Source organism: Tupaia chinensis, unplaced genomic scaffold (genome assembly GCF_000334495.1).
Source record: "Tupaia chinensis unplaced genomic scaffold, TupChi_1.0 Scaffold000047_1, whole genome shotgun sequence".
In the NCBI taxonomy this organism is placed as follows: domain Eukaryota; kingdom Metazoa; phylum Chordata; class Mammalia; order Scandentia; family Tupaiidae; genus Tupaia; species Tupaia belangeri.
This window is the reverse complement of record NW_006159505.1, coordinates 7,032,643-7,051,412: the sequence shown is the minus strand read 5'-3', so window position 1 is coordinate 7,051,412 and position 18,770 is coordinate 7,032,643. Positions and strand designations below refer to the sequence as shown.

Below are 18,770 nucleotides of genomic sequence, written 5' to 3'. Positions count from 1 at the left end.
GGGTGGGACTCCAAGCCTGGCAGGGGAGGGATCATATCAAATCCCAGAGCTGCCAGGACCACCCCTGTCCCTGGCTCTGACCCCAGGTAGGCCTGCTGTGGAAGGGACCCGTCTCCTGTGCCCACCCCGTCGCCACAGAAGCGGGTGCTCCTGCAGCAGAGCCTGCCACGCTATAGGAGAGGTGTACAGTAAAAGGCCTCACAGGCCAGGCCAAGAGCAGTGCTGACTCCCGTGTGGGTGCTGGCTGTGTTCACCCAGGCAGAAACAGGCTGGACATGACAATGACAAGATAGTAACAGTGACTGGGGCTGCGGGAGACAGGCTTCATCACCTGGATGAGTGAGGGTGCCGCTGGGATCTGCCGGTTGAAGTGCTTCTGCCTCTGCTTCTGCTGCACCTTCAGGGCAAACCCGGAGCCGAGAATCCCCTGGAAGGAATGGGAATAGGGTTTGCCTCCACACAGGCCTCTGGTCCCAGCCCCACCATGGGGCATGGGTGCTGTGTTGATGAGGTGGGCACTGGCTGAGGGATCTCAGACCTGCTCAGTGCTAGAGGCCCCACGAGTGAAGTTGGAACCTCTGGCCCAGCCTGCCCAGCCTGGGTCAGCACAGGGAACAGAACCTGCACCCCAGGCGTACGGGCTGGAGGCCCAGTCCCAGGGGTGATCTGAGCCTCTCTGACCCCTTCCCCTGACCACTCTGGTCAGGCTGGTCAGCCCATCTGCATGCTCCCAGGCAGACCATACCATTGGGAAGGACTGGCAGTCAGAAGGCCGCCCCCAACCAAGGAGGATCACCTCTGCCACTGGCCTAGGGTGGCCGATGGGATGCAAGACTAACTCAGCAGCTAGACAGCTCCCATCCTAGAAAGAGATAGGCTGTGAGCACTCACATGTCTGTCAGGTCTCATGCACATATGGCTATGTGATACACACACGTTCACACAACATGTGTGCCAAACATATACATGTGTGCACAGGCATGTGCATAGAAACCAGTATAATACCTATACACCCTGTGGATACACACATACACATGTACACATACACAGGCATGAACAAAATATATACATGGCATTTGTACACACATCCATACAAACACATTGGCATGTGTGTATCACACATAAACACATATGACACATATACAGATACGATATATATACTGTACAAATGTAACATATGTATGGGCATATGTGCACACTATATATGCATATAGAAACACACATGTGTGCATATACACCTACTACACATATACATAATACCTACGTACCTATATACATATATATACCCATCACACACACACACACACGCACACACACACACACACTCCCCTCCATATACATGTAGTGAGCAAGAACATTTTTGCCCTCACGATCTACAATTTCTAGAAAGGACCAGGACAAAGCCCTCCCAGGCTAAGCACAGGACCTTTGAGTTCCTCACCAGGCACACGGATGCTCTGAGGTGCCGCAGCGGCTCACTGAGCCTGGAGCTGCCCCCCTCCCTCAGGGCTGAGTAAGCAAGCCTGCACCCCACCGTCTCTATATCAAACCAGGCTGCTTCCCGCACTGGCTAGGAAGGAGCCCCCTGGGCAACAACGGTGGGCTGTGTCCAGGGCCTCATGGTGGTGAGTGGACTTGGGAGTCTGGCACTTTCTAGAGGGCAAGTGCCACCCAACTCTGAAAGAGCTGCCTCTGCGAGTGGGTTTACTCTTTGGGAGGGACCCAGTGCCACCCCCAGGGCACCAGGTGGCCAGGAGTGGTGCGGACAGCCCCCTGGGAAGTACCTACCGCTGGGAGTGCAAAGAAGGAGATGGCGAAGACAGAGAAGCAGGAGGCAATGGTCTTTCCGACCCACGTCTGGGGTACTTTGTCCCCGTAGCCAATGGTGGTGACTGTGACCTGTGAAGGGGAGGGACAGGAGTCAGCAGCTGACAGTCAACAAGCCCAGGAAGGGCACCTACTCGATCCAAAGCCACCACCTGCAAAGCTGAGAAGCCAAGGAGAAACTCTGATCACCAGGACCCCACCGTGCATTTTCGCTGCTGTGCGTCTCAGGGGGCTCCATGGGAAGGGCAGAAGGAGCACTCAGAGCTCTCAGACTCAGACCAGGGGCCTGTGGAAGGCCTCCCTGCTCCACCGCCTGCCCCATTCCGGAGGAGGCTGAACGGGCCACCGACGTAGCTATGCACTGGCCCCCAGGAGCCGGAAGCTCCCACCGAGGCTGGTCTACGACAAAGAGCTGGGATGGGGATGACGCGCCATTTCCTGACACCACCCCAGGGCACCAGATGTTTCATTTTTCCTCTTTTCTGAGAGAACAAGACGCAGCTCAAGCCTTCTTCTCAGTGGGGGAGCTGTCTGTCCAGGGCGTGCAGGGGGACAATAGGAGTGAGGGGTTTTCCCCTCCCCCAAAAGCTTGCCTCCTGCCAGCATCTGAGGTCTGCTCCCCGGGGCCCCTGGCGTGAGCCTGCAAACAGCATCCTGCCGGAACTCGAGAGCCCACCCTGGCTGGGCCCGGGCCTGCTGGGTCACCCTGGAGTCTGTGTTCTCAAGGAGCTGGCTCTGAGCCTGGCAAGGAGACCAGAGTGCCCCAGAGGTACAGCTCATCTCACAGACACACGTGGTCACACTCAAGCAGACTGGGAAGGCAGGCGCTGTGGCCCAGATCACTCCCAGGGTTGCAGGAGGTCGGTCTGGCTGGAACTTGCCCACCTGTCTTTACAGTTCTGCTCTGGGCACCTTTTTCTGGGAAGCTCAGCTTTTAACCCTCGGGCCTCCAGCCAAGGCCACATGGCAATTGCCCGAGACAGGTGTAGGAAGCTCTTCCCGATGAGAGCCACACGGAAGTCCTCCTTGGGTTCCCTACTCCGCAGGGCCAGTGCAAATGGTACAGGAGCTGGGGAAGCCCATTTACCAGATGAATGCAAGGCCTGGCCTAGAGAGTCCACTAAGAATCCCAGCTGTTTCCAGCATCCCCTGGGAAGCCTTGGACCCTTGGGCCATTGTGTGCTCTCCAGCAGCCACTGAAGAGGAAGAGGTGTCGGGAGAAGCCCAGAGGCCATGACCAGCAGGACTGTGCATACCAACATGTGGAGGGCGAGGCGGGAGCGCATGGCACATACAACTGTCAGGACCACTGAAGCAGGACGGGTGGAGGGAGCTGAGGCAGCAGACACGCCCACATGGCAGGAAACTGAGTCATATCAATGAGCATGTTAACATGTGTGAAGTACTGGATGCATTTCAGCTACGGTGACCAGATGACATGATGGGACAGGCTGCTGCTGAGACCTGATCGCCACCTGGGCCCCCACCGCCAAGCGCCTTGCCCTGACTACACATTTCTTCACGGACCAGATATTTTGGCAGACTGCTCTGGAGCTCTCTCCCACGACTACCCACACAGAGCCTTTCCTTGCAATGTCATTGTCCCTGAACACACACACATCCCATGACATGGAAAAACAGTGCACACAGGAAGCCCTTGAAATGGACCACCCCAGTTCTGTGTGTGTATCACCCACTCACAAATGTGCCTCACACAGAGATAGGGACACCCCACACGGGCACATACATACACAGAAACATGCAACAACCTGATGTGCTAAGGCAAGAAGATGGCACACACACATGTGTCACATATGCGCTTGGCACCACAAGGCCACACAAAAGGGGGCTGCTGCCCACATCCAAGTCTGGTCCTCTCAGGGTGCTCTTGGGCCCAGGCCCTGTTTCCTGCATGCACATATACATGTGTACCTGGAACACAGCCCAGGCACCTGCAGGGTGAAGCCAGGCACTCCCAGAGGCCATGGGTAAGGCTGGCAGGGCTGATAGATAGGGGGCCCATGGGAGAGCCTGGAGCCCCTTCATCTGCAGGGTGCCCTCTGTAGAGGGCCTGCACCCCACGTGTGAGGGCTGGGCCACAGCTGCCTTCTCTGGGAGCCCAGGCACATTGGGGCGGGGCTGTTGCAAAGGATTCAGGCTGCAAACCAGGCCAGGCATCTGAGACACTGTGGCCAGCCCCGCCCTGGGTGGTGACCCTCTCCTGGCACCATCACAGCCCTGAGGCTTGGTGGGGCAGGGGCCCAGCTTGTTTGCATGTCCATTGCTGAAGATTTACGGAGCCTACAGCAAGTCAGAGAAAGCACACAAAAAGCAACCCGGAAACTGCCTGAAGGGCTGGAATAGAGTAGGGACACTATCCTACCTGGCCTCAAGCTCAGATGGCCCCTGCAGCCCAGACAGCTGAGGGAGAGCAGAGATCTCTGTCTGATCCAAATGCCTCGGGAGGATAGCTGCTCACTCTTCAGTGCGAGTGTGCTGTTTCCACCTAGTTACCTAACAACCTCTTCTCCATCCCTCGGAACCTTGCTGGGGACCCAGGCAGACTGCTGACTCCCTGCAGCTGTGCATCCTCCCTGCACTCTTGCTTCTAGAACTGCTTTGCCTGTACGCTCCCCCACCCCACCCAAGCTGGAGGGGCAACCCCAGGGTAGGACTGGAGGGTCTAAGTGGGGGCACCTCACTTGGGCGTGCTGGTTAGGTGCGTGGTCAGAGAGGATAGCACTGGGCCAGTCAGAGGGGAGGTGTTGAGGGCTTGGCAGGGCAGGACACAAGAGAGGGTTCAAGTAGGAGGGTAGGAGGGCTGTGTCCTGGGCCGGGAGACAATCTGTGTTCACCACATGTGGACTGACACTGCCCAGGGCTGGTTTGGGAATGGTAGCACCCACCACGATTCGGTTCTCAGAGTGGGGTTCAGGGATGTGTGGTGTCTCGGGGAGTCCCATGGGGTCAGGACCAATCCCACGATGACCTTGCTTCTGCCTTGCTTCCTCTTGCTCCATCTGTCACATAAAGTAGCAGGACATTATGCTGAGAGGCACAGGCAGAGTTTGGTGTGAGACTCCAACCACGCCTCGGGAGGACAGTCACTCGGGATGAGACTTCCGGAGTCTTCACAGAGACTTGCAGAAATGTTCGTTTTTCTTATGGTGACAGGTTTTTTCCTTTGTTTTTTTGTTTTTTTTTTTGTTTTTTTGTTTTTTCATTTTAAAAGACATAGCAACTTTTCAAAAAATTATTTGAGTTAGGTCACATAAAATGGGTCTATGAGTGTTCTGATAACGCTAATATACTGGGTCATCGGAAAAGGCATGGCATATTTTTCTATGTAAAAATGTACCATGACTTTTCCAACGACCCAAGAGAAGCATTTTTGAAATTTCTCAGTTTTCCTAAATGTTGAGGGAGATAACCTACATAAACAAAAGTTCTCGGTGCACAGCAGAAATGGGTCCTGAGAATAAACATTTGAGAGAGCCTGCCTTTTCCAGGCACGAGAGGCCAGCATGGGCCCCTCAGAGGAGGGAAGAGGGAGGGGAGAGGAAAGAGGAGGGAGGAGCGGGGAGGAAGGATGAGGAATGAGGGGGCAGGGTAAGGCATTCCCACCCTGAGTGCCAAGTTTAAGGGGGCATTCCATCCACAAACTCAATACCAACACAACTAACATGCACTGGCATACTGGTAATGCCGTCTTAATATTAATGATAGTATTACATTATTTTAAGGAGAGCTTAGGGCATATGTGCATGTATGCTCAAAGTCCTGAAAGGAGGGAGAACAGAGAGGAGCCTGCAGTGTGACCATGCTCTACGGTGGGTGGGGAGGGGTGCTTTCTTGCCACCCACCCTCCATCTCTCTTTGGTGAGAGCAAGCACCTCCGGCAAAAAAAAAAAAAAAAAAAAAAAAAAAAAAATTAAGTTTAACCTTCTTTTAATAAAAATATTTTATTTAAAACATCTAAAATAATGCAAAAAAAAATCCATTCTAAAGACAGAAAGGAGAGAAGGGGCTTGCCTGGAAAGCCCTAGAAGGCAGAATAGGGCAGTGGAGCAGGGGAGGTAGCTCCCTACACAGGGAGGGGTGCCTGAGACCACCTTTTTAAGTCTGCCTCTTCTACCAGGCCAGAGCCACTGGAGGGTAAAACTGTCATTTCCCAGGCCCAGGTGGGATCCTCTCCCTTGGGCCTGCTGGCTAGGTGGGTGGTCAGCAGAAGTCAGGGTGCCTTTGGCTAGGGAGGGAAGGCCAGCCCCCAACAGTAGTCCTGGGGTATCTGCCCTGCTACAGAGGGTGCATGCCTGAAGTCCCAAGAACTGAGACTCCTCCTCTCCAACCCTGTCACAGACCCTCCTTGTCAAGTTAATGACAGTCTGTCGCCTGGGCCCTCCTCAGGAAGCGGTCCACCCCTGCAGAGCTGTTTGTTTTTCCTGAATTCACAGACACAAGCAGCTCAGGAATGGGCCATTTTATAGTCGTCACGCTCAGAACTTGTCCCCAAAGCCGGGCCATCTAAAATGCAGATCTGCACGCCTCTTGGGCCGATGAACAGCAAGAGACAGCACTCGGCTGCTGCAGCTCCTTGCCGGGGTGCCAGCCACCAGACAGCGTGCACGCAGGCACAAAGCTTTGCACACGGTCTGCTCACATGCGAGCCCACGGGTGCACCATGCCTGTGACAGAAACCACTGGGTTGGTTGTGCAGTAGGACCAAGCCCTCCTCAGTCCCTGGAGCAGGGCGGACATTGCTGTGTACATCCTCTGTGCCTTCACTCATGTTGAAGAATGAGAGGCACTGGAGGGCCTTCCAGTCCTGGCCCCCAATGTTCTGACCTGACAAGCTAACTGTGGAATGATTTTAGGCTCTCCTTTTTGAAGCAGCCACCTCCATGCTGGCCTCCAAGGGAGGTGGGAGAGACAGGCTAGGAGCCTCAACTCCAGCAACACCTGAAGTTGGTATATGTTTGGAAGTAGGTACCTGTTTTATACTCATTTCAGATGAGCCCAGAGAGGTTGAGTATGCTCTCCGGGGCCACACAGCTGGCCAGTGGTGGAAGTGGGAAGAGAATGCAACTCTGCATCTGACCACCCTGATTCTGGCTTCTGGGCTTCCCCACCCCTTCTCATCTCTGTGTGTCATGACACTGACTCAGTATCTTTTCCCTCAGATGAAGAGCAGCTAGACAGTTCTGTCTTGAGACTTTCAGGAACTCCTTCTCACTGATGAGAGTTAAACCCCTAAGCCTAAGAAGAAATTCATCCTGTATACTACCCTTATGGGGCCTGTTAAGTCCTTGTAAAAAAAAAAAAAAAAAAAAAAAAAAAAAAAAAAAAAAAAAAAAAAAAAAAAAAAAAAAAAAAAAAAAAAACTCCCCAGGTCAGTGGGCAGTAAGTATGGGAAGATGGACCTGCCTTGTAGACTCTTATTCATCCTATAAAACCCAGTTGTAAAAGCCCGTCCACGGGGGAGCTCTCTGGCCAAGGTCTTGCAGACCTCTGGTTCTCGGCTACACAACACTCTCAGGCTCTACAGGGAGTTCCAGGCAGAGGAAGAGACTTAGTCTGAGTGTGATCTGAGTGCTGGGGTAGGGGGCTAGCCCTGTCACCCCTTAGCCCATGGTACATCAGTTCCCCAGATTCAGAGGAGGTCCTGATACAGGTCTTCCCCCTGGACAGTGCCGACAGGGCTTGTGTGTGAATGTCTGGGATGCCTGGCCCTTTCTGGGTCCCCTGCGCTAGCCCCCAGGTCCCTCTGGACTTGCTCTGCCAGGACGCAGTGTAATCTGGGAGACGGGAACTTTCTGGATCCTCCAGGTAAGGAGAGAGTGAACTGCAGCCAGACTCTATTTTAAAAGGTGGCTGAAATATAGGGACAGGACTCCAGCGTTTTCACTCTCAAGTCTAAATTTAGACGCAGAGGGGTAAACACAGCTCAGCAGCCTCCTGTGGTTAGAGACCCCCAGCACTAAACAGAGGGGCCCGTGTCTGCGAAAACTGCTTTTCCCTCCACTCAAACTTTAACACAAACAAACGCATTTTGTTCCAAGTGCAAAGAAAAAGTCTTAAATCCTTCCCAAATGCCTCCACAGCCAGACTTGGGCGCCATGCTCGGGGGATCCGGGAGAACTCGTATGGAAGTTGGGCACCCCTATAGTGGGCTGGGGGACAGGAGGGGCACTCAGCCATTCAGGCAGCACTTTGCTTGTCAGCTGTATAAACTGAGGCCCAGAGAGGGGAGGCGCCTTCCTGTCTAGCCTACCTGTGACACCCCCCTCTCATGTCCAACAGGGTCTTTGAAGATCTGATTAAGGATAATGTGAGACCACCCTGGATTACCTGAGTGGGCCCTAAATCCAAAGACAAGTGTCCCTAGAAGAGACAGAAGAGAGATATAGACAAAGAAGGAGTGAGGTGGCCACAAGTCGGGAACTGCTGGACCCACTAGAAGCTGGAAGAGACCAGGAAAATCCTCCCTGAAGCTTCTGGAAGGGGCCTGGTTCTACTGACACCTTGATTTCAGACTTCCTGCCTGTAAAACTGGACTACGTTTCTGTCATAAGCCAACTAGCTTGTGGGACTCCTCTGCGGGAGCCCCAGGAGATAGACGCCCACCGGGCAGGTGCTGCAGGACAGCCTGCCCTGCCAGCGAACACCAGGCTGGCCTTTCACTTTCAAAAGCTGACTAAGTAGACAATTTCTGAGAATGAGTGTGGGACCCCCATGGCTCTAGAGTCCAACAGGTGAGCGGGGTGCCCATCTGTCCACGTGTGCCTTGGTGGCCCAGACACCCTCTTCAGGGCAGGCCTCCTTATCTTTTTTGAGGAGAAGATGAACAAGGCCAGGATAAGGAAGTTGAGAGAAAATGACCGCTCAGGGCGCAGTTGCAAATCGGTGAACTGACTTTAAAGCCCCAGATATGGGCTGCCCCATCTTGGCTTCTCAAGTTCTGTCCGAGAAGCCCCAGGGACACAGCTTAAAACTCAAGCCTCAGGGGCTGCTCCCATTCAGACAGCTGCAGAGGCAGCCGCTGGGCTGAATAAGAGCCGTTTGCCCCAGTGCTCTGGGCGGTGGGGGGAGGCTGGGGCAGCCAGGACGCAGGGCCTGCTGGGAACAATGGCCAGGGCGGGCATGGTGGCCGAGGCGCAGGCTACAGCTGACGGCGTAGGCCAGGGCACCAGTGCCAAGCCGGGCACAAAGGGGCCGTGTTCCTGGCCGGCGGGCGGATGTTTGCACAGGTAGCCCGCCCTGCCGCAGGCTGGGGGCCGGGGAGTAGCCTCTGCTGCCCATAGCTACAGTGGGCAGCCAGGAAGGCGGGCAGGGCAGCGCTGAGGCTGGGTACCGCTTATCAGCCTTGCCGTGGAGAGCCACCCACCCGCTTCCTGCTGCTACCAGACCCTCGCTGTCCATCCTGCCACCAGTCTCCCAGGAATTCTCCTGGCTCTGGGCAGCCTGTCCCTTGTGCAGGCCCTGCCAGGTCCCCAGGCTGCATCCTTGTTCCGCCCACCACAAGCAAGCTGTCTTCCCCAGGGGCTGAGCCCTCCTGCCCAAACCTGCTCAGGCCTGCCACACAGGGGCCTTTGGGGAATCACAGGCCCCCAGGAGGGTGGGCAGAGACTGAACCCAGGGCCTGCCCCCACCAGGGAGCTGTGTCAGCATGTCTTTGCCTTCCCTGAACAGTCTGGCCCGTTGGAAGGTTCCAGAAAACATGCTGACTCGGCCCATGTCAGGAACCTCCACTGCATGCCTGGCCTCACATGGGGACGCAGGAAGAGCAGGGGCCACAGGGCAGCTTCCTGTCCCACCCAGATGAGCTCAGATGGGCCTCCCTTCTACTGGAGGGTGGAGAGCCCAGGGTCCTTCCCTTCTGGAAGAAACACTCAGGGACAGAGAGATGAGGGCCTAAGACAGCCATGTGCCCCTGCCTAGTGCAACCCCAGAGCTTCAGTGCTAAGTCAGAGGCCCTGTGCTTTTGGCGTTCACATATGAATTTGTGGGTAGAGTTTGCATGTTCCAGTGAGGTGCCCTCGCAGCGAGGCATGCATTCTCGAGAAACTAGAGCCTGGTGCCCTGCCCCTTGCTCTGCAGGCCCATGAGGCCCCACCCAGAACTCCTGCCCCAGGATCCCGACTTACCACCCCCCACCACAGTGCATCCGCATAGCTGCCAAACTCGACGCGGCCAGACTCGTTCACCGCGTCCTTCTCAGCCAGGTACACGAAGTATGAGGAGAAGATGAGGCCCAAGAAGCCGATGTACAGAGTGGTGATCAGCTCCTAGGCGGCACACAGAGACGCGCGTCAGTGGAGGCTCAGGGCATCCCGGTGGCCCAGGAGCCTGCTGTGAAAACTCTTTGGACCAACATCAAAGGCAGTGAGGGAACTGCCTTGGCAGCAGGCTCGGTCTTCACCAGATAGGCCTACGTCAACCCGAGCATGCTGTTCTTGCGGGATCAGACTTCACAATAACAGCTTTTTCATAACTCTTGTAAAGGGCCAGTGACAGGTCTCAACCTGGGAGTGAGGCTGGCCCTGGGAGATGGCCTTGCATTGTCTGGGCCAGCATGGACTCTGCTGACCATCCAGATCTTTCTCACAACAGGACAGAACCAAGCATTGGCCAGTACCCAGCAGAACCTCAGAGAGATGAGTCCCTCCAGGCTCCTGGACTCTCAGCCAGGGTCCGGTTCTCAGCTCAGCCCTCTAGAGAGGGTGCTGGTGGCTCCCATCTACGCTGGGTTCTTGAGTTATCTGGTTATGGATTTTCGAGACTCTTAGCCTTTTTTCCCATCTTGCATTTCTGCCTTTTTGTTTCTCAGCTATCTTTGATCCCCAGCATGGCAGGTTGGGACAGTGGCACCATTTGTGCTGCAGAGTGTCCCTCCCTGGGCTCGAGCTGGGAGCTTGCTCTGGGACCCTGGGCTAAGTCCATACAGCCACCCACCCTGGCTCCTGCCTGGCCCTGGGCTGCCCCGATGGGGCCAGGGATGCTGAGGTCCTGCATCTCCCATCTGGGCAGGCTGGGTCCTACTGGGGGCCATTCCATTCCCACTGTCCTGCCCAACGTGGTCCCTGCTCTCTCCCCCAGGCCACCCACCTGGCGGTGGATGAAGACCACGGAGCCCAGCAGCCTCCAGGTGCCTCCCTGGCGGTCGACGTGCAGCATCCGCAGGATCTGGAGGAAGCGGATGCCCCTGGGAGAGGGACAGAACAAGGCTGAGAGAGTTGCAGCTCAGGCAGCCACTATTTGGCCCGGGGAGACCATGAAGGAATGGGGGGACCAGTTTGTGGGCATGTCCATCTTGATAAGGCCAGCGTAGCCTCTGTGTGAGCCCCTCTGACCCGTCCCGTCCCCCCCCCAGCAGATCTGATTCTTCCTCCTGAGCAAGTGCCATGCCTCAACAATGCCTGGCTCCAAGTCCCCTCACACACCACGGGGCCGGGGTCAGAGGTGGCTGTGTGTCTCCAAATCCCTTCGGGTCCCAGACTGCCCCATTTCCAGATAAGCAGACTGAGCAACCAAATGCTCAGACCACCACCCAAGAGGCAGAAGCCAGGAAGCACTGAAGGTCTTGAATTGCCTGGTTTAGGGCTGCCTGACACGTCAGGCCCTGAGCTGCACACATCATGCTCGCCTGCCCCTGCACCTCGCTCTGTGCCCCCGGGGGCCAGGAAGACTGGGGCATCAGGGCAAGGCAGATGGAGTGTGAGACCACCTAGCTCCAGGTAGGGGAGCTTTGCAGCAGGACAGCCCAGAAGGTGAACCCACAGCACAGACGTACCTGATGGCCGATGTGGCGAACACCTGCCCTTTGGAGCCCACGCAGAGGACTACCATGGAGGCCACAACTACAATGAGGTCTGTGGGGGAAGGGGAGTAGCTTGTCACTGTGGTTACCAGCCAGGGCCCTGGGGGAGAGCAGGCTCCCACCTGTCTTGGGAAAGGGGCTTACCAGTCAGGGGGATAGGGCCAAGCACAGGGGATACAACACTTTGATGGGAAGTTGGGCAATGTCTGAACTGGAGAGATCCACCCCTTTATCTTAGTTATTTGGGGTGTCCCCTACCCTAGCCCAGACTTGGGTGTATGCTGAAGCCCGAGAGGGGACAGAGCCTCAGGCTTGGACCTTGGTTGAGGGGCTACCAAGGGCAAGCATCCTTCTGTCAAGTCATACTGAGTCCTTCTGAGTGAGAAGGGAGGCTGTAAGAGACCAGACCCTGCCCTGTGAGCTGTGTCTTGATGCTGAGGTGGCCTAGAATTATGCTTGGCTCCAGCACCAGGGACCTGAAGAGTCACCCTGCTGGCCTTGGGGTCCTGCCCTATCATAGGCAGGGAGAGAAGTGGGGGAGTCTCGGTCCTTGGGGGTTCTGCCTAGTGGTGGCTGAGATGTGGGGATCCCTCCTGGTGAGGAAACCTGGGAGTAGAGACTGCCAGGCGGGCGCGACTCACCAATGATGGAAATGGGCTTCCGGGCAAAGCGCAGCCGCCCCCAGATGCCCACGTACTTGCTGCGGCAGCCAGCTGACCAGAGGCGGACCACGTACTCCGTCCCGAAGAACACCACCAGGACGATCTCCTGCAGGACAGAGGGGAGAGCTCACCGTACAGCAGGGGCTGCCTTGTGCACTATAGGACCTGCGACCCATGTAGACCAGGCCAGGCTGATGGGCAGGTCCCCAGAAGCAGGAGCCTCTCCTTAAGGACCCCTGCAAGCAGCAGGCCCAGACCCCAGCTTGCCAGGAGGTGCCTATGTGTGCTGGCCATGTGGTAGGCCCGATGGCCTGAGCCCAGGCCCACCAACAATGATATCTAGTGGGACCTGCTGTGCTCCAGACCAGGGCCTGGATGGGTCGGGGCAGACCCCATGCTGGAGTTTGGGTTGGTTCAGGGCCACAGCAATCCTGGGGCTCCTGTCTACCTTGGAGGCTCCAAAACTCAGATTCTATACCTCAATTTGGGGGTTAGAAAACATTTATCCTCATAGGACCAGCCCCCTTTTACCTCCCCCAGCTACCACACTGCTGGGACCACAGCATTCACCACTTGGTGGCATTCACTGGACATAGGTACAAGAGTCTCCCCCATGGGGGAAAGGGGGTGGGCAGCAGGGGGGGGGGCGAGTGTCACATCAGCCATGGAACATATCCCCTTGGGCTCCCTCCCTAGGCTCGGGCCACCAGCAGGGATAGTCCACAATTGCTCTGACATCAGCTACTTCGGAGAGGGAGGGGCATAGGCAAGCTAGAAGGCTCAGGACTAACAGCTGGATGATAGCAAAGAGATGGATAGACAGGAAAATGGGGTGGGTGGGTGGATACATGGATGGATGACGGGATGGACAAACAGATGGGTGGGTGGATGATGGAGGGTGGGCAGGTGAGTAGACAGTGGGCAAAGGAAGACAGGTGGTATGAAAACCAAGTTCAAGAGGAACGTGCTGCCATCAGCTGTCCTGACAAACGAACAGCTGGGCAGAGGCTCCTGCAGACGGACTCCAGTCCCGGACTGTGATCAGAAGTCAGTTCGTGACAGGCTTCACAGCACCGGCACCCCTCAGAGCCACAGTTCTATCTCATCTTCATCCAAGCCTGTGAGACAGGCTTCTCCCAGGCCTCAAAGAGCAGCGGGAGAGCAGTGTGAGGACCCTCCACCTTGTCGCCAGGTGGCCACCCTTGCACTATGAGGGTCAGTGGGCTATGTCACCTGGACCAGAGGCCCCAAGGTGCTATCACCCCGGCAGCATCTGGGGTAAGGCAGTGCTGGGCCTGCATGGGGCAGCCTTTGGCAGCAGGGCTTAGCCTGGCCTACCCATAGCTGCCGGCCTGGCTAGGTTCAGTCCTGGCTCCCACCACTGATGAGAAGTACCTTCCCAATAGCTCTGTCCTAGGGCAGCCTTGGGACTGATTTTTGGGCCTGGTGTGTCCTGGCAGGTGGCCCCTTGGCCATTTCATCCTCATGGGGGGGGGTCCACACAGCTGGCCCACTGCACCATGTTGCCTGGTTGATCTAACCCACTCATCTTCCCAGCTTCATGGAGCCTAAAAAGTAGAGGTTTCTGGCAGAGTGGGAAGAGGACCCTCAAAGCTGAATTCCATCCCCAGAGCATGGTTTGGGGAAGCTGGGCCTCGGTTTCCTCACCTGTAAAATGGATAGTAACAGCAGGTCTTGGTTGGCTATGGGGATTATTTAGTGCCAGGGTGAATAGCACATGGTAACAATCAAGGCATGGTAGCTGCCCAAAGGTCTGTGTGCCCTGCGCCTGGCCAGCCTCCACGCAAGACCAAGGAGTCACAGATACTCTGATTTTCTGGCTGGTTTCAGCTGGCTCCCTCCCTGTCCTCTCTTGAAAGCTAGGCCCTAGAAGGGACTTCTGCTTTGACCTTGTGGCAGTGGTTGGCCCTTCCTCCTGGGCTTTCCCCCACCAGGGAGTCCACCACGAGGGAATGGATGTTATTTGTTAGGATAAAATAATATTGACAGTCATCCCCTTTTATCTGCAGTTTCATTTTCCACCGTTTCAATGATCCGATGTCAACTGCAGTCTGAAAACAGGTGAATGCAGTACCAGGTATGTTGAGAAAGACCACATTCAATAACTTATTACAGGGACCAGCAGTTAGCATAATGGCTATGTCGCTGGACTCCCACGTAGTCAACCGCGGTTCGCGTCCTGGACCCAGTGGCTTAAAACTCAGTGCCGGGCGCATGTGCGTGAGTGCCCAAGATCCCAAGAGGACAATGGAGGAGAAGGGATTGCAGCGTGGCCATCCCCCCTGGGGGGGTGATTTCTCGCTTTCTGTCTCTTTGTCTCCCTCTGTCTTTCTAGTGAGCACACGCGCCCTATAACAAAAACCTCTTTAAAAAAAAAAAAAAAACGTATTACAGTATATTGTTACGACTATTCTATTTCCTCATTAGTTATCGTTGTTAATCTCTGCCATGCCTAATTTATACATTGAACTTCATCATAGTCACATATGTATAGGGAAAAAAACAGTGTGTACAGGGTTTGGTATTATCCACAGTTTCAGGCATCCACTGGGGGTCTTGGAATGTATCCCTGACAGATAAGAGGGGGTGACTGTACACCATGCAGCTGTGTTTGGGGAAAGCTCAAAGGGTCATAGAAGAAAATATAGGGAAGTTTAGTGCTTTCCTTTTTCAGCACATTTTCAGCTCCTAACATCACACCTACAGGGGTGAGGTTATGTGTGGTCAGGGGTGCATGGGAGATGGCAGGAGAGCAAGGGAGTGCTGGCACTGCAGGGGGTTGTCTGAGCCTTCAGAGCACGGGCATGTCAGTCTTGTCCACCCCCTTTTCCAGGCCCGAAGGACAGGGCCTGCCCTGGGCAGCCCTCAGTATAGATCTGCTGGGCGAATAAATGAATGAGCAAATGCAGCCAGTAGGGCCAGCCTTGCACTCCCTGGGAGCAGGGACTTGCGCTGATCCATCTTGGTTTCCTGAGAACCTGGTTCTGTGGGGATGCTGGGGCTGTGCTGTCTTTGACTGCTTGACTATTGTGAGAAAGGCCACAGGACGTGAAGCTCTGGGTCCCCAAAGTTGAGACAGGACACCCACAATTTCATGAAGGATGGGAGGAAGGTCATGCCCCACAGAGCAGTCTAAGGACTCCATCTAGCTCTGTGGATCCAGACACCAAGGTGATCGATCACTGCATAGGTTTTTTTTTTTTCTTCCAAAGTTCATTTATTTCTCTTATTGGGATAGAGGGAATACCTTTGACAGGACTCACTACCGTCTCCACCATCCCAAGCCTTCCACCCAGCGAGGACCACAGGCGTGCCTCTGTCAGGTCAACAGGAATCTGAACGCGGGGCTTCCCATATGGCTCCAGTATCGTGCAGTGGGACCCCACTGCCTGGGCCTCTGTGGCTAGGCCAGGCTTTTTTTTTTTTTTTTTTTAACTTTGTCAGATTTTTTTTTATTGCATAAATACTTTCTCCAGTTATGTCCTAAGCAGATTTGAAGTGCTAGACATGTCTTAGCACACATCCTGGGGTAAATCAGCAACTATTAGGGATTGTTTTGTTTTTGTTTTTGTTTTGCGAGAGATATTTTTGCTATAGGGTGCATGTCCTATTTAAAAAAAAAAAAAAAAGTAAGCGAGCTCTTAATGGCTCCATGACCCCCATACCCAAAACACACACCCTGTTATGCTGGCCTAACACTTGGAGAGAGCCTGTCTGAGACCTGGTTGAGTGCCCTGTGGCTGGCAGTCTGAGATGGCAGGTTCCCCTCTGGAGCTTGGGGTGGTGGGGATTAAAAGCAATGCCAGTCTCCAAATCCCAACTGACTCGGGAATGGGGGAGTTCAGCTCATTGGGTGTGGAGGCCCCTGTAACTATGTCTAACCCACTGCACAGGCCAAGCTCATTGGCTGGTGCTGCTGGCAAGCTAGGAGGGAACCAAGAAAAACAGCCATTTCACCATCTCCAGCCCAAAGGCAGGAGGGTGAATGTTTGCTTGGCTCCAACACTCTTCTGGGCTGAGTGGAGTGGCACCTAGGGCCAGGGCCATAGCCAGGACCCTGGGGGCTCAAACAGGGATGGGGCCTATAGGAAGGCTGATGCCCCACACCATGCATGTCCTACCCCAATTCCGGGGGAAAACACCCTACAGTCCAGTACAGGTTACAGAATGGCAGACCTTCCTTTCTCCCCAGCTCCAAGTTAGGGAGCCCAGCCCCAGTCCCAGCAGTCTAGACCTCAGGGTGAGTGACCTCCTAGCCACCTTCACAGCTCTGGGTTTCTCTCTTCCCCAGCAGGGACAGACTCATCTGTCTTTATAGGCTTGTCCCTAAGTTACTGTCCCCATATCAAACTGAAGGGCCCTCAAGTTCCTCCCCGAACCTTCTACTCCCTCCATTCTCAAGCCACTGCCATGGCTCTCCAGTGTCACCAACACTGGATCAGGGCCTCTGGCTGGCCACTCAAGGCCTCCTTTTCTGGGGCTCTCAGCCCAGTTCACCCAGAGAGCTTTCCATTGGCCCCCAGGCACCTCATGTGCCCTTGGGGCTCCCTCCAGGTCCACAGCACCTTCTGTCTGGGTGTTTTCCCCCACGTTGTTCCTTCTGTCTGTCTCTGTCCAACTCCAACACCGCCACCCCATGGAAGGCTCACCCTCGACACCTGCAGAACCAGGGAGGCTCCTTGGTTCCCCTACTGATAACAGATCAGTCCCAGAGGCCTTCCCTGAGGCACACAGCATTGTCCAACCCCCTAAAGATTGCTCAGTGAGACCCACGTGATGCCTGCAAGACCAGGGGTCAGGGCTGCAATGTCTCAGAAGATTGACTGAGTGCGGCCCTGAGCTCTGCCCCACAGATATGAGAAGAAGGGCTGTCCTTGGGTCAAGGAGAACGGGCTTTCATTGAGACCATCAGACCAAAGAGACAAAGAGGCCCCCGGCCCTGACCACTGTCCTTCAGACTGAAGCAAGGCCGCCTCCTGGCTGCGGACAGCTTAATAGATGAGGGTCTCAGAGAAAAGGGCACAAGCAAAGACCTCAGCAAACTCTGAGCAGTCGTACTGAGCTGGGTCAGTGATTTGTGTCTCTATTTTGCAAAGGAAGAAAATGAGGCGGGAGGGGGGAGGTCACATCATCTGCCTGGAGTCTCACAACTTGGAGAAAGGGAAGGACTGAGAGTCCATGGCTGAAGGGAGCCCCTAGAAGACAAAGTAAAGGCATCGTTAAATTTGGGAGCTAGGTGGGGCATACCCTCCTGGGCCATGGGGAGCCCTGGCACTCATCTCCAGACAATCAACACCCAACACCCAACCAGGGTCGGGTCTGGGCTAGAGTTAAAAAACGAGGGCTGTAGTCAGCCACAGGAGTGGAGCTGGCTCCAGGGAGAGTGCAGCTATGACAGCCACTGGGAGCCCAGAGCCCTCCTTCCTCCAGACCCAGTGAGGATCCAAGGGAAGGATACCCAGGCTCCAGGCGGTCAGGAGCCACTAGGTCTGCCCTTCCCCAAATGCATAAAGAGGGTATAAAAGGGCCAGACAGTGGTGCAGTGGGAAACACAGCTCCCTGCAAGCTCGACCCACATGGTTACGCTCTAGTTTTGCTCTTGGAGATTTCCCTGAGTACAAAAGGCACACACATGCTCACAATAAGGGGCCAGCTGAAGCTGGGGATGGGTCATGGTGTTGAAACTTTATCAGTAGTACTGTGTCTCTCTCTGTGTCTCTGTCTCTCCTGCTAAAGAAAGAAAAAAGAAACTCAAAAAAAAAAATGTGAACAAGGCAACTCTCAAAGGAAAGCATACAAATGGCAAAAAAACAAAAGTTTCACATCGAGCTCATCATAAGAGAAATGCAAATCAAAACCACAACAAGGTATCACCTAACCCCAGTCAGAAAGGCTAGGATCAAAAACCAATAACAAAGGGCAGCAAATGCCGGTGAGGTGGTGGAGAAAGAGGAACCCTGTGTGCACTGCTGGCGAGACTATAATCTAGGACAGCCACTGGGAGAACATGGAGGAAAATATGAAAGTTCCTCAAAAATTTGCCATATGACCCAGTAATCCCACTCCTGGGTATTTATCCAAAGAACAGGAAATCACTGTCAGAAAGATCCTTGCACATCCATGTGTCTTGCAGCATTATTTACAGAAACTAAGACATGGAACCAACCTAAGTGTCCAACAACTCACGGCTGGATTAAGAAAACGTGGCACATATATATTATAGAATACTACTCAGCCACAAAGAACAGTGCGATCCTGTCAGTTGACACAAAGTGAACCAATCTAGAAGATTTAATGCTAAAGTGAAATAAGCCAGACTAAGAAAAACACACACAGTATGTCCCCGCTTAACATATACTAAACGTCTGCATTCTATGCCAGAAATGGAAAGATCCGAAGACACAGACGTGGAAAAGGCAGCTGCAAATACCAGAGATTGCACG

The 18,770-nt window shown here is 54.6% G+C and overlaps 1 protein-coding gene across 1 annotated transcript in view; it reads right to left on the bottom strand.

The window, feature by feature from the left end:
• KCNQ1 (potassium voltage-gated channel subfamily Q member 1) overlaps window positions 1–18,770 on the bottom strand; it is a 378,985-nt gene that overhangs the window by 289,123 nt on the left and 71,092 nt on the right. The window contains exons 5-10 of the mRNA XM_006141164.1: window positions 12,286–12,412; window positions 11,618–11,696; window positions 10,933–11,029; window positions 9,972–10,112; window positions 1,789–1,899; window positions 332–427 (exon numbers count right to left, since the gene is read on the bottom strand). Coding sequence (XP_006141226.1) covers window positions 332–427; window positions 1,789–1,899; window positions 9,972–10,112; window positions 10,933–11,029; window positions 11,618–11,696; window positions 12,286–12,412 — 651 coding nt within the window. The remainder of the gene's footprint in view (window positions 1–331; window positions 428–1,788; window positions 1,900–9,971; window positions 10,113–10,932; window positions 11,030–11,617; window positions 11,697–12,285; window positions 12,413–18,770) is intronic.